The sequence below is a fragment of the Mchenga conophoros genome, linkage group LG1 (genome assembly GCF_057382185.1).
Source record: "Mchenga conophoros isolate Kocher_MC1m ecotype Shallow Benthic linkage group LG1, M_conophoros_male_GT1.1, whole genome shotgun sequence".
In the NCBI taxonomy this organism is placed as follows: Eukaryota; Metazoa; Chordata; class Actinopteri; order Cichliformes; family Cichlidae; genus Mchenga; species Mchenga conophoros.
The window spans coordinates 16202654-16226134 of record NC_140526.1 but is presented as its reverse complement, the minus strand read 5'-3'; the positions used below and the strand labels follow the sequence as shown (position 1 = coordinate 16226134).

The 23481-nt window shown below is 40.2% G+C and overlaps 1 protein-coding gene across 1 annotated transcript; it reads right to left on the bottom strand.

Moving 5' to 3' along the window:
• Positions 1 to 2420: 2420 nt before the first annotated feature.
• On the bottom strand, positions 2421 to 22981 carry fam120b (family with sequence similarity 120 member B). Its single transcript, XM_085267840.1, has 15 exons — positions 22852 to 22981; positions 22450 to 22572; positions 20239 to 20429; positions 19933 to 20066; positions 19719 to 19841; positions 19424 to 19615; positions 17676 to 17940; positions 17405 to 17588; positions 16341 to 16442; positions 15756 to 15928; positions 14005 to 14097; positions 9133 to 9339; positions 8795 to 8942; positions 3587 to 3869; positions 2421 to 3513 (listed from the first exon to the last, which is right to left on the bottom strand). Exons 2-15 carry the CDS (start codon positions 22568 to 22570, stop codon positions 3483 to 3485), a joined length of 2247 nt encoding a protein of 748 aa, XP_085123966.1. The 5' UTR covers positions 22571 to 22572; positions 22852 to 22981; the 3' UTR covers positions 2421 to 3482.
• Positions 22982 to 23481: the final 500 nt, after the last annotated feature.

Here is a 23481-nt window from a genome sequence, read left to right as displayed (position 1 = left end):
AAATCAGTAACATAGCTCTCCACAGCTTCATAGCTTTCCACAAAACCTGTTTTCGCACATGCAGCTCTGAATGGAGACAGCAAACGTCTGATGCAGTCAGATCAGACAACACTGAACCTGCCAGCTCCCTGATTAAAACTATCTGTGTTGTCTTACAGCATCAGTTTGTGCCCATATGGAAATAACAGTGGAGGAATTTTGGCCCACTAGTCTTTCAGGAGTTGTTTTAATTCAGCCACGCTGAAACGGCCTGTTTCAGGTCATGCCAAAGCATCCCAATTGGATTTAAGTCCAAGATGTGATGCTGCTTACCCCAACATAACTCCACCAAATATTTTCATTTCCTTTATGTCCTTTTTGGTCAGCAGTGGTTTTCCCATGCATGCCAATGTTTCCCGGTCTTTTTCTAATCGTTGAATCATGAACTCTGACCCTAACTGAGGAAAGTGAGGCCTGCAGTTCTTTAGCAGTTGTTTTGGGTTCTGTTGTGATGTCCGGCATAAGTCATCAATACTCTTGAAGTAACTTTGGTATGCTAGACCTTCCTGAGAAGGTTGTACTATAATGGCTCTCACTGAGTCCTAAAACCTTAAGAATGGTTTTGCAAACCTGTCCAGACTGATAAATGGCAGCAACTTTGTTTCTCAGCCATTTGGTTAGATCATGGCATGTGTTACTTTATAAGATCTTTTCCTATTTCACTTTGTCAGACAGTTCCAGCTTTATTTAAGTCATTTCTTGATTCATCAGGTCTGTCAGTAATCAGGCCTGAGCGTGAAATTAAACTCATTAACATGTGATTAATCACATTTAATTCAAGATTTAACAAGGAGGGAAATTTCAAATAGCTTTTTTTGCCTTAATAAATAAAATCATAATTTCAACAACTGTATTTTGCATTTACTTGGGTTGCCTTTGTCTAATATTAAAGAAGAAGAAGAAAATGGATGGATGGATCTGAGACACTTAAGTTTGTAAAACATGCAAAAATAAAAAAAAGAAATCGCAGCACTGTAAATGCATGAAGGCACAAATTTATTTGCAGGCCATGAAGGATTTGGTTCATACATAATCCTCTTCAAATTCTTTCTTTTCTGTTGTCTTAGTTGAATTCCAGGGATGTCAAACTCGTTTTACATTGTGGACGCACGAAGCCCACTTTGATTTTAAATGAGTCGCACCAATGAAACTCCCTCCATCAATGCAAGGATGTTTAACTACAGATTTATCTCCAGAGATATCTTAAAATAAAGAAGTGCAATTTATACTTTATGTCTCCGTTTTTGTTTCTGATAAAGAAACTGAGCTGTATTAAAGAAAGAAATCAGTACGACGACTTGGGCTAAAATTGTAAGAAATGAATGTGTGAAATTACATTATTAGCATTATTTCTAGTAGCTCATTTCCCGGACTGTTCTGCAATTATAAAGCTGAAAGTTTTTAATTCACAGAAAATAGCTTTTTTTCCCCCCAACTTGGAACACATTGCAAAAAAACATACATTTCCATGGTAGATATTAAAAAAAGAAAAGGTTTTGTTCTGTCATTTAATCGTTTATCTATTACTTAATTTCTTTGGTGTAGTGAAAGATGGCCATGAGGGAGGAAAAGATGTAAAACCTACTAAAATAAAGTTAAATTCACAAGATTTATATTGTTCAGTGGGCCAGATTGATCTCTGTGCCGGGCCAGTTCTGGCCCCCGGGCCTTGTGTTTGACATCTCCGATCTAGCCCACATGCAAGACCCAAAGGTTTTGAAACCTTGACTAAGGTTTCTTGTGTATGCACACATAATCTTTGACCCATATGTCCCACAGGCTTTAAAACAAGGTAGCACAATTTATCGCACCTTTATTACAGTCAGTCAGTTCCTTTAAAACACACCGTTCACAGTAGTAATCTGAATATGAAATGGATTGAGCTTTTGTATCTATACTTTGATTTCCTTCTATTTTTTTCCATTTACTGACTAACGTCACGCTTCTTTTATGATCTGCTTATGAGCACATGAATGCGCACACACAGGAATGAGAGCACTCAGGCCTGGGGAACTTTCTCTGCATCCTTTTCCTCTCTGCTGGGTTTTACAACAATTATGGTCCTACAGGAAGGTGGGCAAGCTGACTATACATTCCTCAACAACTTCACACACACAGACACAGATGCAACAGCAATTTGATCTGCACACACTCAGTACTGATGATGGTATTCTCACTGAGTGGGAAAATACTTTAAGCTGTTTCTAAGTGGTGCAAATAAGCCCTGAGAGGTCAGCTTCACCACAGTGCAGTGATGTCTCAGAGGAGCACCAGCAGCCCTGAGATCTTTAGAACAAATTTCAGGTTCATGTTCACAGGTCTGTCAGGGGTAGACATTTGTTCAAACACAAGTAAGAAAAATGAGACAACTGCAGACCGACTCAGAGTGTAATTAGAAAACGTGCGCACGGGTGAATGCCTCTGAGAAGACACACACACCGAGCACAGGCTCGCTTGCTTTATTTATAAGGCAAAAATGGGTTACATAGTACTTCCTCTTTTAACTGTCAGGGAAGAGGTTAAACATTAAATCAGCTTATCTGATCTTTCACACACTGGGATAAGAATACAGAAGTATATCATGCTTTATCTGACATCACAGACACTAAAGGAAAAGAATGCATTTGGTTATAATGTATAATGTAGAAAATCTCTAACAAGGTCATATGTTAAATCCTACGTACACAAGGTCTAAAACTGGAAAACCGTGCTGGCATTAAGAGAAATTTAAATCTGATTAAAGAATCACACGACTGTCAAGACCTTTGCTTTGCTACAGCACACTTTCTGAAAGCTTCTCCAAGAGTTTTCCATATTTCTCCATTAGAGCAAACCAACAGAAGTGCGTGTGTCTTAAAAACAGGCTCTCCAGTGGCCTCGCTTTGTTTCTCACACCTCACCTATGGTATCCCATTACTGAACTGTATGAAGCCGTGTGCCACTGATGTCCCATCTCATTTGATATTTGATACCAGTATTACTGTTTCTCTAGTTAATCCCATTCCTTTGAAAGGATTAAGGCACTGTACACAAACAGCTTTTAAGATCTTCGCCTTTTTATTGTTTGAGATAAGACATAAAAACAGCCTCAAGGGTTACCTGTTAATCCACCTCTCAGATGTAAGATGGAAGAGTCTCATTTACTGCTTGTTTGATGGCTTCATGCTGTTCATTTTGTGTAATAGTAAAACAGGTTTTCCTGAGATTAAGCCGAGGCTGGTGACGGACAAAACTGACAAATGAAACGTCAGACACATTCCAAACCTCTTCATTCCTCCCTCTCTAAATCCCCATTCATTTACCTCCTGCATCCTTTGGACAAATACTCCTGACAGCTCATTCACTAAGCAGTTTGTTCAGAGAAATTAGATTCCTCCTCTTCTTTCACCGTGTCTTTCCCATCCTCTTAACTGCCAAAGTCCTCCCCTCTAATCCTTGTCGAGTTATGTTCCTGGAGCCGGAGGTTGCGGCCATCTGAGAGGAGAGGAGATGAGTTAGAGAAGAGGAAACTGTAAACTGACATTTTTGTGCCATATTCTGCTGCTACCTCGGAGCCAGCTGGTATTTCCCTCTGTTGTTATACGCTCGACCTCTGGGCTTCGGAGGGCGTCTTGTGTTCTGATTTCCTCGATCGTGGTCGTCAGGATAAAATGAGTGAAAATGACGACCTCCTTCGCTGTGTCCTCCTCTCGCCCACGGCCCGTCTGTGCTTTCATATTCTCTTCGAGCTTCTGTTTCTTCCTCTCGCTCCCTCCGTCCCCGTCCACGCCAATGGCCACCCGTCGTCTCCTCTCTTTCCCTCCAACACGTACCACCACTGGGAGCCCAACCTGAGGGTAAGACACAAATCTCCGTACACCGTGCTTCTGTAACATCCAAAAATGCAGCAAACAGGTTTTAGACACATTCAGTCCAGAGATTTGGACGTGCGAGTTATTAATTCATTAAATTGCTTCGAGTGAGTCTTGGTCACTGGAGGGCATTAACAAAACTCTGGCATTTTATCACCTTTTATGTTGTTTTGACGAATTCGAGAACAGTTGCCGTTTACCTCATTTTATAATTCACAGACTGTATCCAAAAAATAGATGAGCCCACAGTGACATGATGTGTACTCTTTTGAAGCACTGAGGTGCACATTTCAGCTGCTGATGTCTAACTTTCTTATATGGTAGCAGGCTGGAAATCTGACTCCACCCTGGGTCACTCAGGCTAACCATGTGTTTTGGGAGGCAATCACCATATCAGATTGTCTCTATATGATTAAAGCAATCACTTAAATGATGTGATTGGAAGTCTAGTGTAGAAAATAGTTTAGAAATCAGTAAGTTGTGTGTTTTTAGCAAATGAATGAGAGCTTAAAATAAGAGTGAAGAAAGGTCCAGAGAGTCTTTATGACGCCATGACTGTACAAAAGATGTACAAAAAATATTTTTATTAGAATATTATATGAGCTACATTAGCATGATACTTCATTTTTAATAACATGGTTCTCTTTGATACTGGCAGATATAAAGCAACTCAACTGAGCCTGGAATGAAAGTTATCCAGATTACAAGACAAGCCCAAGTTCTCCAGATATCCTAAGGCTATCTGTGCCAAATTGAAAGCAGACCACAATTATCCTTACGCCACCGTCAAAGTGACGTCCAGTCTGCACCTGCCACCTGACATTTATTTAAATTAGGATGACAATTTGGGCACCAGCTTAACTCACCTGGTGAAGCAGGTGAGCATGTACCGCAAGGCTGAAAGCAGCCAAAAGCTTTTGAGTCTGACTGCATGTCTTCCCCCTCTCCCAGTTTTCCTGTCTAATCGCCACTGTTCTATCACATAAAAGAGAAAAAAACTCTCAAATAAAACATATAAATAAATGGGACCACAAAAGAAACATCATGTTGTACTAAAAATACTTTAAAAGAGTTTATTGAGACCATAAACTCATGAGGAAAGTGTCATGAGGAGGAGGGCCATTTACTTGTAGACTTCTAAACAATTAGACTGAGAGGAGGAGCTCCTTGGGAACGGCTTTTTTTTTTCAGATCCAGAGACGACGATCTTTCATATACATTCTGTGTTTTAATAAGAGTTTATTTAGAGTCTGTGATAGGATTTTACTGAAACCAGTAAATGATAATAACTTTGACTAATGCTTGAAATCAGCAGTCTTAAATGTAAATGTTAATCAGTTCGAACTGTATCAACATTCGTCTCGTCCTCTCTCAAACATACACAGATATCCATCTTGCCTTTCAAGTCTTCCCACAATTATGTGACAACAGCCCACAAAACAGCAAAAATTAAAAATTTCAGGCAGGACGCACACAATCATCAAGTTTGCATTAACTGTGTCGACAGCCGAATTATGATAGGACAGAATACTTTCATCGCACTGAGAGTTTATACAGCTTTCCTTACAAATAACAGAGCAGGAGCAGCTTTTTATTGCTGCACGACTGATTATGAAATTGATCTGCTGGCAGGAACAGTTTCTCTGGGTGTGTTCAGCTGCCACTAAAATCTATTGTTGGATTCACAGAAGCCTGGGACTTGCCATACACTTATGAAACTCTGACAGATGTGGAACGTTTTATGCCAATTACAAAGTGCTCAAAATAAAACATCAAGTCCAACTTTAGAGTTTACCAAACGGGAGCGGCGCATTTGGCTAAATCAGACCGCCATCTTCACATCCATCCTGTGCCTGAATGTGAAGGTGCAGAAAAAGAGTATGTAACACATGCCATGAGCACGAGAGTAATGCGTCAGCGAGGCCACAAGGATCACAATCTTTTTAAAGGTGTTTTATGGCTTGCAGAAAAAAGGAGGAGCTAAAGAAGGGAAACATTAGAAGTTAGGGTAAATATTTTATTGCGAATATGTGTAGCTCTGATAAGAATGCATGAAAATAAGGTTGTTTACAACATCTTGTCTTTTTGAACAGATATAAGCTGGAGAGACGTGGAAGAGGAGCTACACTGGATTCACTGTAATTGCGAGGGCAGGCGGGCTGAGGAGATATTTGCTGAGGAGACTAAACATCAGGCCTGATTCAAACAAAAACCAAACCCGGGTCCTCAACGATACCACATAGCGCCACCGCTACTCTCACGCACATGCATGCTCTCTCTGCGGCTCACACACACACACACACTCACACTCATTTCCCCACAGCTCTGTAGTAATGATCAGTGTCTGTGTCTGGCAGAAATGAAACACTGAGGTATAAAGAGTGTATAGCCTTCCATCTATAAAACCAGAAACATCCTCATGAGACCCACAAGGGTTGACTTGGGCAGAAAGCAGACAGTTCGGCGCAAACTGGAGGATCTGCGCCAACATGGCATGCAGCGCAACGGTCGCAAAAGGTTTATAAGTCACAGGGTTGAAGAGAAACTGTGGGTTCATATTTCATAAGCTCCCGCTAAGTCGGCTTTTGTGATGGGGTCTGCAAACTCCAGGCAAGAGGTGAAGATGGCCTTCAGACTGCACACTGCAGTCAAGACCGTCGTATAACAATGCATTAATGCTCCTTCATGACAAAACAGGAGGCGTGTAAAAAGGTTCAAGAAACAGCAAATGGTTTTGAAGAGTCTGGAAGCTGGAAGAAAATTACCCCACTGATAGAAGTTAAGATGATGAATAGAAAAAGTAAAACAGAGGGGAACAACCGAGGGGAAGGGGAGCAGAAAGAGGGGAGAGACAGACGAGAGGAGTCTGTAATCAGTTGTTGTGAGTCCTAAAATAGAGCTCTCCCAGCCTATAAACAGAAACCCACTATTACTAGTGCACTGACAAAGCAAGTCTCGGATCCAAGCGTGTGTGTGTGTGTGTGCCTGCAAATGAGCACGGCGGTATGTGATGAGGCCGCAGCACACATGGAGCTCATTACAGCATGGCCCTCTGGGTAATGTGGTTCCATGAGGGCCCCAAAGAACTACAACCGCAGATCAACTGTCAGATTAAAATGATGCTTCTCTGTTCAGCTCCAGGAGGATTTTTTATTAGTTTTTCATGTGAGCTCGCAGACAGATTGCACCCATCGGATCACTAGGGGCCTCTTCAGCACTCGATACTTTTGGACAGTGATTAGCTTAAAATATAAAAACAACTGAAGCGTAAAAAATAATAGAGACATCGTGGCATCTCTTTTTGGGGCTTCTTTCTTTTCTTTTCTTTTTTGTTTTGTTTCCAGAGTAGATGCAGATACGGGAAACACATGAAAAGAAAATTGGTCTGATGTGCAACAAAGGTCCCCAGCATAGCACAGAGGACATTATGGTTAAATGGTATGCATCTGAACCACGAGGTTACCAGAGCACACCAGAAACACTGTAACATTCAGTCAGAAGGGTTTTCTCTTTCTGATCCTCATTTAGGATGGTCTTTAGATCAAACATCTTTTTCCAAAGAGTCATGGATCAAATGGGAGCAAAATTATACAGCACGAAAACAACACACACAAAGTGAATGGTAAGGGCAAAAAAAGTCGACGACTTATTACAATAATTTATTTCCCCACATTTCTATCCCAGGACTGTCTAGAGAAGCAATTTAAACAGCCTTAAATTATTTTGTACTGTATCTCAGCGTAGCTTCTCAGCTCTCACTGAAACCACTTTAGCGCTTCTACCTTTAACCTAACTCTCTTCTGATTGGCTGCCCCTCATTAACACAAGGTTTAAACAGCAGATGTAAAAGTGCTTTTGTGCTCACATCCAGAGATGAGATGATCATATTGAGGATACCTGCTCTCTTTTATAATGAGCTGTCAGCCCAGGGGCATTACTTATGCGTATGTTGACAGTAGAATCCCATGTTTGATGCCCAAACAAGGAAAGGCACAGTAAGCTCCATTTGTGTTAAAATCAACTTCTCTACACCAGCACACAGCACAACTCCACCCCTTTGGCCTGGTAGGCCTTTAACCTCCTAACCAAAAGACTGAGAACAAAGAACCTGTAAGTTAAGAAGACTGTTTAACATTAAATCTGATTGCCATGCAATGTAAATAGATATTTCCTGACTTAAATGTATAGTAGTTACACGAGAGCTCTGTATTAACTTTAAATAAATAGAAATCTTATGATGGTGGATGCATTAGTGACGTAAGTTGACATTCTAATCTCTTCAGTCCTTTCAGTAGCATGAAAGCACTGTGACTTGGTTTGGTCCTTAATTGTAAATTTTTTTGTTGTTATTTGAATGTGTTGAGAAAATCATGCATGCATTCATCTGTTAAATCTACTAAATCATCATTGTCATAATAAATATTTTGGAACGACTTTCTGGATCTCGCGTTTAAATGTGCACACCACATCAGCTGTCCTGTGAGCCAGCGCTACCAACATCAGTGTACTTTCTACAGTTTGTATTCTGCTGTGATATAACAGCACAGAACAAGGCCAAGTGCGCATTTCCGTGTGATTTTAACTCTTCGATTATCGCTTTCAGAGCAGACTAAGTGTTTGGAAAGCTGACAAATAAAGCTAAAGTGTTAAGAAATACTAATACCACAGACCAGCACAAAAAGAGGCAAAGCAACTTAAACCATCATCATCATCTGAACATGCAGAACGCATATTCATATCATTTTTTATGCTTCAGACAAATTAAGCAACGTGTTTACAGGGAAACTTTGTACCAAAAGGTCCTAAAGAAGAGAAAGAGTTAATGGAAACTTTAAGTGACGAGCCAGGATTCACATGTACAGAGATAATCAGATAAAAGCAGGTATCAAGTGTGTGTGTCTCACCCGAGTGTCTGTGTCTGTATCCGGTTTGTGTTGTAGTTTTAGGACGTGACTGTGGTGCGTTGGGTCTGGACTGCAGGACTCTGCCTTTCTTGTTGCAAGTTTCTGTAAGTTTCTCCCTTAACTGGAGGAACAGAGACAGGCTGGACGACTGGGAGAAAGAGACAAACGTAAGATTACACACCCACAGATTAATTTACTTATCACTACCAAAGATATTCGTTTGAATTAATAAACAGAAGCAAAACCAGACTAGCTGGAATAAGAAGTCACTTCTTTGTTCCTCTGAAGTGTTGACAGATTCATAAATGCCCCATTTTTCTTGTCCCATCTCCACTCACATCGTGGTCCAGCAGCTCAGTTTTCTCTGTGCCGCTGTGAGCCAGCAGGTACTTTGAGTGGAACAGCCGTCCATCGAAGCTGTGCCAGGGCATTAGAGCAGCGCTGGGCAGCGGGCAGCCGCTGGCACAGTTAGCACCCAGCAGGTGGCTCAGCCCTCGGACGTACAGAGATCCCAACTGCACCGCACGACTCGAAAACAAAGGCAGCTGAAAACAAAAAAATCACTTGGTTGTATATTTAGACTGTGTAACTTCTTTACAGTAGAATCTAATATTTTGCTACAGGCCATTGTCAGTCACCTAATAGATACCGACGACACAAACACAACTCTTTGCAATCCTGCCAGTGGGTTGGGTTTGAGCTTACCACATGTAGGAGAAGATTTTTTTTCAGCACAAAGAGAGACTTCTTTGATGTTGATTATTTCCCTTTTTAAATGCAAAAATCACCTGTCTAGTTTTTAAGAGCTTTTAATCGCTCTTTGACTGTCAAATGCTGCTAACATCAATAGATAAATATACACTGAGATCAACTGCAGCACTGATTGTCGCATTAGTGTCTTTTCTGAACTGCAGCAGATTTAAAAGTCCTGCTGCACAGAACCATCTGTTCCTTCAATGTTTAGCGTCACCGTCCGCAATAAATTCCTGAACATTGTTGTTTCCCAACCCCAATTTGCACAAACATATCTGCTCTGCACTGACTCATAAATCAGAAAATTAAAATACTCCTCAGGCCACCCACTTCACTGTTACTTCACTTGGTTTCCTCGTGCTCACTGCCAGATGACAGTGAAGCATCTCTGTATATCTTCCTATTTGTTGGCTGCATGTGATGGTGAAACTTCTTTGCTTAGATGGACTCAAATTGGCTTTTAAACTAAGACCATAATTACATTTTTTTCTGGATATAACTATGCTTGAGGACATTTTGAATGATGAGGATGAACAAAGTAAAATGAAAACCGGAAAGATATCTCAGAGTGAACCTGCTCTTATACTGCAGCAAACAAGAGTAAATCTCCCCATTTACTTTTCAAAAGTCTTCACCCTTCCCTCATTTCTTTATATTTAGCCAGAAAATTGGGAAATAGGTGCAGCCAGGTCTCCGGGCTTTATGAAGGACATTCAAAGCTCCTTTTTTGGATTTTGGCTGCCCTTTTCAGTCAGGATGAGCCCACACTGCATCAATAATGTTTAAACGCCGGGCATGCCCCAGCCTTTCTTTCCTGCTTCCCTTCCTTAAGAAATGCTTCTTGACAGCCACACTTCCACTGAGATCATTTGTGATGAAATCCGAGAAATCTGATTCAGTTCATCTGGAAGTTGCATGCTCCACCAAGCATGCATCAAGTCATTTCTGGTGATCCTTCAGTAGACACTAGATGGATCAGCTGATGGATCACACCTCTCAGGTATTTGCTAAATTTTTCTTAAAGGCATGACCTTCAGGTCATTTACGATACTGCAGCAATTTCTTTTGCATTCCACTTGTACCCTCAATTTTTTTGCACATCAGGCTCAGATATGCCAACTTTTCTGTTAGCAGTTCTTTGGGAATCAGCTTATTGATGATTTTTATGACTTTCAAACTGTTATGTGTTATTTTAAAAAAGAAAAACCCATAACAAACTGGAATAAATTATGTTTTTTATGACAGCCTGTTGGTATCAAAGTGGCTAAAGATACTATTAAAACTTGTTTTTTGGTCAGTTGTCTTCTGTGTGTAGACACATTGGTTCATCCTTTGAGTTGCCCAACTTCTTATGCTTGAATCATTCGTAGGTCATTGAAAACAAAATAAAAGCCATTCCTCTGGAAACAGCCCGAGGGCTGGACAAAGGGAAACTTTGTAACACCACTTAATAAAAATTCTAGAAAGTCTGTCTCCTTGGAAGCAAAACATCAATAAATGAGGCACTCAAGACTTTTGCACGGTGCTGTAAATGCCCTAATAAAGATAAGTTTCTCCTGAGTAAATAATAAAAAAAATCAGGCAAAATTATAATATATCTTACAGCTGTTTTGTGTAACTGAGAGAACAAAAACAAACTGCGGGAGAAGAATAAAGAATAAGAGGAGGATGAAGAAGTGGAGCACAAGCTGATTGTAACAGCAGGCAGATGTTCTGTGTGTGTGTCTGCTCTCACCTGTCCCTCAGATAGCACTGATAACAGTGATTACGTGTACACAGACACACACATACACTCATCCCTGCCTGCCACCTGCTTCCAGTCAAACACAGCTTCACCTTCTGAAAACAATGAAACACTGGACAGACACACAAGCCTGAAGGCACACACAGACACAAAGACAGAAAAGAGATAAAGAGCAACACGAGGGAGAGAGAAAGAGTGGTCGAGTGCAAAAAGGATAAGAACGTGAGAACACACACACACACAAAAGACAGAGAGACAAAGACAGAAATGTGTGTGTGCATGTGTGTGTCCAGTGGGGCGGAGTGTGCATGGTGTAAATAGCTCCATGTGGTGAGCGTCAGCCAGGACAGACAGGCGACTGTCGCCAGCTTACTCTCTGTCGCACACACAAACACACACGCCAAAATCACTGTCCCACACAACCAACGCATCCAAAAACCTATGACCCACAGCCCCTCTCTCCTACACACACACTGGGTGACACTTTTTCACAAACAGACACTTCTCTCTCATAAATTAATCTTTTAATAAAGAAAATCTTTGTGATTTTTACTTCCTGCTCTGATGTGTGATGTATGTGAATCTGTAGCTGTCTGTAAACTGTGCAAACACACACACACAGATATGAACTTGCAGAAATGAATACCATACGCACATCAATAACACTTTGTCTGTTTGTGTTTATGTGCATATTTAATCCGTACACTAGTCACTCAGTTAAAACCCCTCCTGCAGCTCTGAACCTCTCCCATACGACATATTCAAATCAACGCCCAGCCCTAATTATTGTGTAGAAAACAGATGAGCAGCACAAATACAAATTACTAGACATAAGTATGGTAATTAAGCAGTAAAAATAAATGGGGCTACAAAGAGGCAGCAAACACAACGGTCGTTTTCCCAGAGAATGGAAACGCACAGCTGACTCTCAGACGCTCGCATCTGAGAGAACTCACAAGTCCCACGATGCCCCTTCACTGAAGACTGAAATTATAAAGTAGCAGTATCCACTGCCTTGTTAATACATGTCTGATGAGGACTTTGGTTCACTCTGTTTTTATACCAATCTGTTCTAAAAATGTATCATTCTTAATCGTCTCAAATTTAAATTTAAACTATTTTGCTTTTCCTGTGCAATAAGCCATGTACTCATTGTTACAATGGTGGATATTTCTAATAAACAATAAGAAAACTCTTTAAACAATAAATTTGACAAGAAGAGTCAAGCAAAAATACCCTTGAACAGAGTGATTTGTCATTCTTGTGTCTGACCGTCTGTCATCTTGCATTAACATCAGCACAACAACTGTGCAGCGGGAGCTTCATGGCATGGGTTTCCAGCTGCATGTCCCACTGAACACCTTTAGTAGAACAGATATTACGAGCAGGACCTCTCGTCCAACACCATTGTCTGACCTAATCAATTTTCTTCTGGTTGAATGGGGGAAAATTCCCACAGACACACTCCAAAATCTTGCAGAAAGCCTTTCCAAAAGAGCGGAAGATGTAAGAGTTGCAAAATTGGATAAACTTCATACTGGGATAAATTCCATACTGATGCCTATGGATTTAGAATAGGATGCCATAAAGCTCCTGTAGGCGTAATATGTAAGTGGCCCATTACTTTTATCCATCTAGTGTATTTATAAAATTTCAATGGTGGATGCTGGACTTAAACATGCCTAAAGTTTCGAACGATGATGTGAGTGTGTGTACAAATAATCCCTGTGAGCTAAAACCTCACACTTCACACTGCTCTGAATGCTTTGGCTCTGTATGATGTCAAAGAGAGGGGATATTCTTATGTACTTCAGACACAGGGGCTGAACCCAGGCCTAATCCAAGACAGGTATGGATTATTTTGACTCTGGTGCTGTGGAGAGTAAGGAGCTGGAAATTAGCAATAATAGGTTCAGTTTTCTTTAATTTCTGCATAATGATGCTGCTTTGGGGATGCTAGTATTTGAAAACCAAGTTTTGATCTTAAGACGATCCTGTGTAAATGAGAATCAGGGAGAGGATTTTAAAAATGAAAGTGTTTCTGGTGTGACCTTTGTGGGTCAGGTTCATACTACCTAACCACAATGTCCTCTGTGCTATGTTGTGGACCTCTTTTCATGCGTTTCCTCCATCTACTCTGCAAGCCTTCCAATTAAAATGCAAAAAAATAAAGCTGCCCAAACTGAGTGAAGTTTCAAAACTAAACAATGAAAGTAAACTTTAAAAATCCTGGACAATTAAATTGTTAGCTAAGCAAGTATAAACATTTTACATAAATTTAATTGCACAGAAAATGCAAAAAAGAATAAATATCCACCAGTGTATGTGCACTTTTAAGACATTCCTGACGACCGGATTTTAAAAATAAGGTTCAAAATTTCTATTTCCAACAACAAAAACACCCTGCAGTTTATCATAACTGCTTATTTTTTCAAGATTGTTGTATGCTTTCTTGGAAAGACCGTCAATCAGCAGCTTATTTATGTTTTCTCTCCACTTTCTCTTCACTTTCTATTAATGGAAACATTTTCAGAGCTGTGTTTACCCCAAGAGGACTTTGTTTACTGTAAACGTCAGCGAACATTGTCTTCTTGCAGCGGGATACACAATGTTTGGCTTCACCGTTAAAAAAACGTGGGGGTGAAAATCTGAAAACAACTATAAAATATCAAAAGCATCTTTTACAAATGATCTAAATGCGTTTGTGACAGACCTCGATCTGTTGAAGCTCCTGAGAGGATTTCAGTCTCAGACACACAGCTTGACTCAGGTAGGAATCCACGTCTTCTAGAGATAAAGTTTGTACCTGAAAACATGCGCACAAACCAAACACACAAGGGAAAATACGTGGTTAGTCAGTTCAATCACATCCCAGTGTGTCTTCTTTGTGGGTCAGTCTGTTTTGTCTGCTCGCTGTGCAACAAGTCAACACAAAAAGAAACAATGGCCGCTACAGAGACTAGGCTGCCCGTTTGTGTGTACAAAACAAACAAACCCTGAAGTTATTTAAATAGAAGAGCGAGAGGGGAATGTGAATGCTGCAGTGATCAGACAACAGCTACTATTGTCTGTCATGCTGTCTGCTCATCTTTAATCATCTGCTTGTCTAGCCTCCTTCTAACAAGCTACTGTCCTGTCTGTCAGGGCCTTCATTCATTTAAATCACTGCCTGCCAGCCAGCCAGCGCCTGACTGAAAACCAGTCTGAAAGGCTGCCTGTCGATTTTAGTATTAAAGCATTCAGCTCTGTCTCTCCAGGTGGGGCAAACATGAGGAAACAGTTACTCCGATCTAAATAAGACTAAATCTATGACCGAACTTTTGGTGTTTTTCAGTTGGCGTGTGTTAAATGTATTAGAAAAGAAAAAAGAAAGCAGTACTCTAAGCATACTTTAAAGACAGCAAATAACATGTTACACAAAAACAAGACATCTGAGCTTTTCTTTGAAAATGTATCTTTGTTAGAAACGCATTAATAAGTGATTCAAGTGTCTCTGAAAAAGAGTTAATAAAAGGTATAATTCATGTTTCGCTTCTATAACATGACGCACACACGGTTATCCTGTCACGCGATCTAATGTTGTGTTAAAGCTCAGTCAGAAGACGTCAATGCAAAATACCCAAACCAAAAGCACAAATCTCGGCTTCTTTCACATACGAATTAGTGATCACAGGGCATTACAACAGGATCAAAAGCAGCTCAGATTGATACACTCTTAGATTTACAATCAAAATACAGTAATACGAGTTCTGAGGTGGTTTGAGAATTGTCTCCTGAGTTATTCAAAACCCCTGGATGGTTATCAGGACTTGTTGACGTAAGAGCTGAAGTTACAAAGGCCGATGTCTGTGTCTAAACTGGGCCCCCAGTGAATGATAATGGTTACCGTCAAGCCATCAACAAGCGATGTTTGACTTTACATCACACGGTGACAAAAGAGCAGAATAATTGTTGTGTACGTGTTATAGATGTAAATCCCAAATCAAAAGCTGACTCGTACGTTAAACTGTCATCAAACATATTTTGTCTTTCATTTCTTTGTTTACATGAACCGCCAGCTGTAGGTATCATCCCCTTTCATCTAACAGCTTAACCGGAGCCCAAGCCAAACATGCGCCCTGACCAATAACAACCAAAAGAGGAAAGACCAATCATGCTGCAGATACAATCATTTGTAAAGTACAGCTGTTAATATTATTTTTATGTTTTGTGGGGCAGAATCGATCAACATGACACCAGAGAAGACTGTAAAACATGTGTAACAAACAAAAAGCACCTCGATTTTTTCCTATTTGCAAATAAAAATAAGTTACATTTGCTATTGATTCATTAATAATTAAATCACATCCTTTTCCCAGAGAATCATACAAATATTTCAGCTTTTTTTCTCTTTAAATAACTTTAATTAACTTAATTAACTATTTTCATTCTCTGATCGCTACCAGATAAACGCATCTACACTACCTGTAGGACTAAATATGTGACCAGGCAGAGAGCAGCCAGGAGAGAGTCTTCAATAACTCCATGCAGCTCCGAAAACTCAGGACAGCCAAAAATTGTGAGGAAGGCTGTCAGGCGAAGAGCAGCCACGTCAGGACCCATGCTGAACCATAACAAGTCCAGACTGGGTTGATCACCTACAGATTCGAGCAAAAGAGAAAAATACTATGGATTTTAGATGGAAAAATATGGCACAATATCTCTTTCATGTGTTAAACGTAACCAGAGCCAGCTTTTCAACGTGAGTCTTAAAGCCGCTGGTGCCTCAGGGTTAGTCTACAATGATTTTAATTACAGAGAAAACATAATTCCCAGGAAACAATCACTTATAACCACAGGACTCATTTGGTTGCTGCTTATTTGGGAGCAATTTAGTCCTATAGTGCATAAACCAAGAATCATGGACATAGTTGTCGTTTTATCATCTCAGGGATTAAAAAAATAAATCAAATAAAATCTTGTATTGGTGGTGTAACTGTACTGAAATCGTGTTTTATTTTGTGTCCAAAGATACAGAGATAAATATATGAAAAACAGAAGGTACAGTACAGGGCAGGCTGACTGGGAGAGGGTGGACGATATCAGGTTCCTTCAAAAGGTTTCCGGGGAAGACAAACCATTCCCTGATTGCTGGAGGGTCCACAATCCTTCCTGAAAAAGCACAACATTGTCAGGGTTATGCTTGGATTAGATTTACTTGATTTCCTGCAAAGAACATCATCATTCTCCTCACTTTACATAAAAACTAACGGCACAAACTCCGCTGACGTGTGTGTGTCTGCACGGTTCGTAATCCTTTTGCCTCTCCACTGAAGATATATATTTGATGTTGCCAGAATCTACATGCGTCTACCACAGACTATATATGAAGACAGACAAAGCCACTGTGAAATCACTCAGACCCAGATGTCTGTTGATTAATGTTAAATGAGACCTCAACAGACTTAGAAACCAATCGGTAACCCCCTGGTAACTGGTTGCTAAGTGTATATCCTGACTGGCAGGTGAAATCCGTTACAAAAAGGGTGCTGCACCAAAAACCTCCTTTTGATTGCTTTAGTCACTAGCAGATTGCTGCACTTGCCCACAGTTTGCATGGAAGACGTCAACAGTGGTGGATGCTGAAATTGCCGACTGCAAATGCTTGCAAACTAACCACGAAACAAAGGCAGTTTGTCTTCAAAATAAAAGTTGGGCCTCTGTATTACTAAGCAGGCCATATTTATCAGATAATTACATTTAATTGATCAAAAAAAAAAGACCAAAGGCACAAATATGAATGGAAAGTTCCAGCTTGGTGAGTTGGGAAAATAAGACCTGATAGACACCTACTGGCTATCAACACGCCTCTTAGCCAAAGTGAGTATCCCTGTAACCTTTTAAGCAAAATCCAAATGATTATAATAAATAACTAACTCATTGCATAGTTCTAATAGGATAATAATATGTTGTTTTTTCTGGGTATTTTAACACTGGAGTCTATGGGGATTAAATTGCTGTTGGAGTCAGACTTATTTCACCACTAGAAAAACTGTAGTTTTTGGCATTTCTTGCTGACTTTTTTCATTCGTGTATGCTTCTGTTCTCATTGTCTTACGTATTAACTGTTTTACCATTGTGACCAAGCAGAAGGAGGAGACCATAGATGAGTTGTCTGCAGGGCTTGTAGACGAGGGCTTGAGGCACTAACTCTGTGTCCTCCTCATCCTCCAGAGTGTTGCTACACTCAGTGACACCCACACACAAGACAGTGTAAACCATGAAACCCTCTGCTGCTGCATGCTTCTCTCTACATGCCTGTGGAAAACCACACAGTAAAGAAACATTTATTCCAGTCTGCAGGGAGCTCTAAAGAACAAAATCACATATATGACTATAACATACCTTTAGGATTTCTGGACTAACATATTTTTCAAAAGCAGAGGGAAGTGAGGAGATTTCACACAGCTCGGGACGTTTCTGTCCAGGTAGTGTGTATAAGCAAACACCTTTCTTCAGTAGCTCTCTACGAGGAGTCGAGAGATTCAGAGACTGTGGAACCAGTTCAGCTTCCTCGTCCTCTGTACTCCACAGAGAGCTCACAAGTTGGGACACTGCTAGCACCACCTGCCCCTGCGGAGCACCATAATGTGGTGCAGGACTGTTTTTCCTGGGAACAATAAAATGAAGAATTTTAACTATTTTGGCTCATTGACAAACGCAAACAAGATTAGTGTTTTTCTTTGCAGACAAAAATAAAGAGTGATGGGTTGGTACCGCATGTTGATCTGAGTTCTGTATAATAAAGAAGGATTTGGGCTTAAATCAAATCAAATCAATTTATTTATATAGCACTTTTCACAGGATAAAAACCACAAAGTGCTTCACAGTAATATAAAACAGAAATACATAAAATACATTAATAATAAAAAACAGCACAAATCTAATTAAAAGCCAATCTAAATAAATGAGTCTTAAGCTGCTTTTTAAAAGAATAAACACAATCAAGGCAACGTAATGAGGGAGAGCATTCCACAACCTGGGGACCACCGCTCTAAAAGATCTATCACCACAGGCTTATTGAGGTAACTTCAGGTTTAACGTCACGTTTCTAGGGTTACCAAGGTAGCTCACCATGGTAACTTAATGCAGCAGACCTAACCTGCTTTGAAGCATGTTAAGCTGACAGTAAGATATGAAATACTGAACAACAAGTTCTGTTGAAAATAGCATCACCACTCACGGTTTTCCCACATGTTATTCCTTTTTTTATTTCACAGTTGGCTGGATGAAATTTTAGATCAATTTTGGACAACTGTTCATAACTGTGTGCCGAACATCAAATATGACTGTAAAGTAAGTCTATGCATGCATTCTTTTTTCATATTTGCTCTTCTACTTGCATCATCCAACCGAAACCTGCCAGAGTTGCTGAGCCGTGCGTTAATGATAGTGCTGTGATACTGATAAGTGCATTTATTCACACAGACTGCATTTTTCCGGCTTTCCTTCCTGGCCTCGAACAGACCAGACAGACTCTTCCAGTTTCCCTGACCATAGTACATAAAGCCCACATACATTTTTAGAGCACTTTTTTTTTTTTTTACTGAAGCTCTGTTGCTCTTAATATTTTTATCAAATTATATTTTTATCCTTTGTATAATCAGTCACTCTGCTCCCTCTAGGCTTATACATTAGAGGGGAGCTAAGTCCATCCCTTTCACGTGAACATGCTCAAAGATAATTTAGGAAACCTTGGGATTACCACTTTCACGTGTCACTTTAGCCTGATTGCTGATGTTAGGGTAAGTGAAGCAAGATAAGGAAAAGATAACCTGAGTGGGCTGAACTTGCATTTAAGTGCAGGGCTGAGGTGTTGGAAAAACAAACTTAAACATGCTTATGATCTCAAAGTCCACAGGTTTCACACTTACTATTATTTTTAATAAGTGTGTATTTTTTAAACAGACACTGAAAAAAAAATCTGTCAAAGAAAAGCTTAGAGAATGAAGTCAAGGAACTCTTTAACATAAAAAGGGTATATTATGTAACTAAATGTAGCCAGCAACAAATATAGCTTTGATTTAGTAGTAAATAAGACTGAAAAATCCAATGTTCTATTAATTCTATTCAATACGGCTGCAGATATGCACCTGTAAGCTGCCATCGCATTGTTCCTGACATCACGCATCTTCTCCTCTGACACCACATCATTACCCAGGAGACAGGCCAGCAGTGGTAGCTGGGTAACAGCCAGTCCAATGGTTAGGCAGAGCCTCTGTCGGTCGTACATGACAGTGGTGAGGCTGTTTATCCGCAGCTTTGCCACAGACAAATAAGGGGCACTTTAGAGATAAGGGTTAAAACAAAATGTTCCAATCAGACAGTTTGACCACATTTGTCAATAAAATTAAGTTAATTTGCAATTATGAGATTGATTTTACAAACCTGTCATATATGATGAAGTCTGAATCCTCTCCCAGAATACCCATGCTGCCATGTTGGCGAGCATAGCTGGCAATCTCATAGTCTGCCTCCCGCACTGAGCAAAACACTTCCTGACCTAATGACCTGTAAAACAAAACAAAACAAATGTATAAGAACTAGAATTACTGGCTTTATAATTATGGTGCATATATTCTGTCCTGTCTTGCAAACAGACCGGAGAGCAAAGGGTGTGAATGTCGCCAATCCTGAGGGCAGACAAAAAAGCTCTCTACCCGGCTGATCTCCATGCTCTTTTATGTGACAAAATATCTTTGAAATCTTCCCGTTCACTCTGCGTCTCCTCTTCACCTGTAGACCAGAACCAAGGTTTTTTGTAGTCACGCAAAAATAAGAGACCAATATAAAAAAATTTATGATGTTTTTGTAGCACATTTTGTGACTTAGCTACCCTTTGTACCACTGACAATTTGAGGTATGTAGAAACCTGCCAAGGTGTTATTTATTAAGGTTATGTTCTCACCCACTCTTGCCTCTTCTGCTCCTCCACTACTCCATCAAAGAAAAAGACCAGTCGGATGCCTGCAGACGTAAATGCCTCAACCCATCTCTTTAGGATATCCAAGTACTCCCTCCACTGGCCCCCACATGCCCAGTCCTTACATGAATACCAGTAGCACAAGCAGGCCATACCATCGACAACAAGTGTGGGGTCTGCAAGTAAGTGAAATCAAAATGTAACATACAGCAGACCTGCATGATAACCCAGACAATGATCACCGTTGTGTACTGTCTGCCTTGGTTCTTGCTGATGTGGGTATACACATAGTAGTACAGTAAACCAATATGGGAAAATAAAGTAGAAGCATATAAAAGTCATAAGATATTTTCAAAGGAACATGAACATGTCCTGTTCTGTAAGTTTTAGAGATGCCATTAAAAGCACTGTTTTAGCTTCCACCAACTACACTGTACTGTGTTACAATCCACCGAATAAACATGCTTAAAGGCATAGCATATACTAAGTATGGGTTTAAAGAAAAGTGCTACCTTTTAAACTCCTAGCATTGCATGGCCTTTGTTTAGGTCTGTTGTTATGACTAGTAAGCAAAGGTGTACATATGACTACCACCAGAAAACAGCTAAAAATATCACAACTAATACTATACTATTAAAATTACTGTTAGGAAAACATGTACTTCAAATTAAGCTAAATATTTTTTTCTGTCAGTAGGCCATAATTTTTACTACACATTTTCAAATACATCTGTAAGTACAAGCATGATAATAACTATTGTTACTACCATGTCACGCCCTGAAATAAAGACTGAACAGGTGTAAACAGTATTTACTTGATGAAGCAGTACTTTCATTAAACTGCACGCACCTGTCCACCACCTATGTTGTTGTAGTGTTCTCTCTGTCTCGTTTACAAGCCACAGATTTTTGTTAGTTTTTTAAATAGATGTTTTATTTTGCTTTTTTTAAACATTAAGAAAATTAAAAACTGACAATTAGGCAAAAGCCAGAACAAACTATTTCCTTCAGCCAAAAGCTAAAAGAAAATCTCTCTATATATAATCATAGGAACATTTCCAAACCAGCAATGTTGGAGCAAGTTGGCTTATTTTAATAATTAAAGTTATTATGACTTTTTTCCTCAATCACTGTCTTGTGGGTGTTTCAGTCCTTAGTCAGTTTTTAATTACAGTTTTCCTTGCAGCTGCCATTGGCTTTGATCATTTGGATAAACATCTCCTTTAAATTGACTCAAATATAAGAGCAGACACAATGGCGGAATTATATAACAGAAGACCAAGGGATCTTCCAAGAATGGTTGCACTATTTTGCAGGGAACTGACTTTTATATCCCTCGATCTCTATTCTGAGACTTGCTCCAGAGCAAGTTAGGTTTGCAGTATAAGTTACCATGGTGATCTACCTAGGTAAGAAGTGATTCCCCTTTGTAGTACTAGTACTGCTTTGCAGTATGGGAGTTTGGTCATCCATGGCCCACTTGTGTTTTTAACTAGCCTGGATTTCCTTGTGTCTTCCTGGATTTGTTAAGTCTCCATCTCTGAGTTAGAGTGATTATGGCTTATTATAGGCTCATTATTATTATGTTATTCCAGTTTTGGGTTGGTTTGTTTTTGGTTGTCTCTTGTCCAATGTGTCTTATATTTGGTTTTACTTTCACTGTCTCATTGATATGTTTAACCTGTTTCTTGTTACCCACCTGTTTCCAATCTCCTTGTTATCCCACAGTTTGTTCTGTCTGTATTTATACCCCTTGTATTTCAGTTAAACTATGTTGTGTCCTACTGCTGTCTTTGTGTGCGTTTCGCTGGTCCCTTGTCATTTTCAATTCGGTTGCCTGGATGTCAGGACTCTGTTTTTCCTCTGCTTTTGGACTTTATCAGCCATAATAAAGGGTTCGTTTTTTTCTTTTCAAGTCTGTCTCTGAAATCTGTGTTTGGATCGTCCACCTTTGCTCTACTCCAAAAAAAATTGCATCCTTAAATAGAGAACCACTGCTTTAGCAGGTTAATAAAGCCAAATATTGTACACACATCTGAAAAGCTGAGAGCTGAAAAGCTGTTTCCTCACATTACTTTACATAATCATGCACACCAGTGGAGAAAGCTGGAGCTTCTGGGGGAGTCTGCTAATATTACCATTTCATGAATGACACAGAGCCACTGTCACACTGGCTGCACACAGAAATAAACTCAACTGCTGGTGTGAGGTGCGGTTGCGGAGGCCTGCTGCTGTCTGGCCATCTCTCTCAGGTTCACTGTCACACAGGCTTCTGGACAGCAGCGGTCCATGAAGTACTGTAGACCCTTCACGCCCATTCCTATTGAGCAGAAACACACAGGGAGGAAGCATTTCACGTCTTTCCAAATAGCGTGTACTTTAACTTTTAATCGGGTGGATCTGTTTTGGTGTAACACCGTCACTGTGGGGAGTTGATTTTAATGAGAACTGACACGAATGCTAACTGTTAGCTTCGCTTTTAGCCCCGTTTCGTGCCGTTGCCAGCAAACTCGTATCACGGATGATACGTCACAGCAAATGCTACTACAACTACTCTAGTATCGCTTCACATGGCAAAAAAAGGAAAAAAAAAACTCACTTTGAAATGTCGCTGGACACTGAGCAGCATTGGTCCCTGCTGTGTTTACTTGGTGTAAATTCAAACTACTTCCTATAATCTACGCGTGGCGTCATCACGTTACAAAACAAAACGCACGTGCTCGGCGCATGGAGACCACCGCGCATTCATTAAAACAAAGAGTGAGCAGAGACAAAAATAAAATAAAAACGTGGCACGGCGCTTCTTACTAGCGAACATCCTGAATGTCATGAATGAGAATGAGCCTTTGTGTTTGTGTGGGCTCGTAAGACTTCACTCCAGCACAGGATAAGAGGAGGGCTAATTGCTCTCCTGGAGAGTGGGCAGTCTTTTGCTGAAAGCCATTAGGTCTACCTTCTCCACACAAAGCGCCCCCGGTACCTTCCACTCCATTGTGTGACCAGAGCAGGAATAAAAGGAGGGGACATATGCTGGCCGTCAGTGCAGCTGTCAGCATCTGTCGCTCTACAGCCAGATGCTCTGTGGACTGAGAGGACAATAATCTACGCTTTCCAGAAAAAAAACCCAAAACCTAATCTTCAAGGAGGGAGGAGCTGTGTTGTAAATCTGCCCACTTTCATTTCCAATCACCCACTCGAGAGTTATGACCTTTGGGCTTGTGAAGGCATT

Excerpts from the sequence above, each read along its gene's own strand:
- fam120b (XM_085267840.1), bottom strand. The coding sequence starts at position 22,570 with ATGGGCGTGAAGGGTCTACAGTACTTCATGGACCGCTGCTGTCCAGAA. Across the intron at positions 17,589-17,675 it reads TTAGTCCAGAAATCCTAAAG|GCATGTAGAGAGAAGCATGC; the intron begins GTATGTTATAGT and ends GGTTTTCCACAG. Across the intron at positions 15,929-16,340 it reads TCTCCCAGTCAGCCTGCCCT|GTGATCAACCCAGTCTGGAC; the intron begins GTACTGTACCTT and ends TCGAATCTGTAG.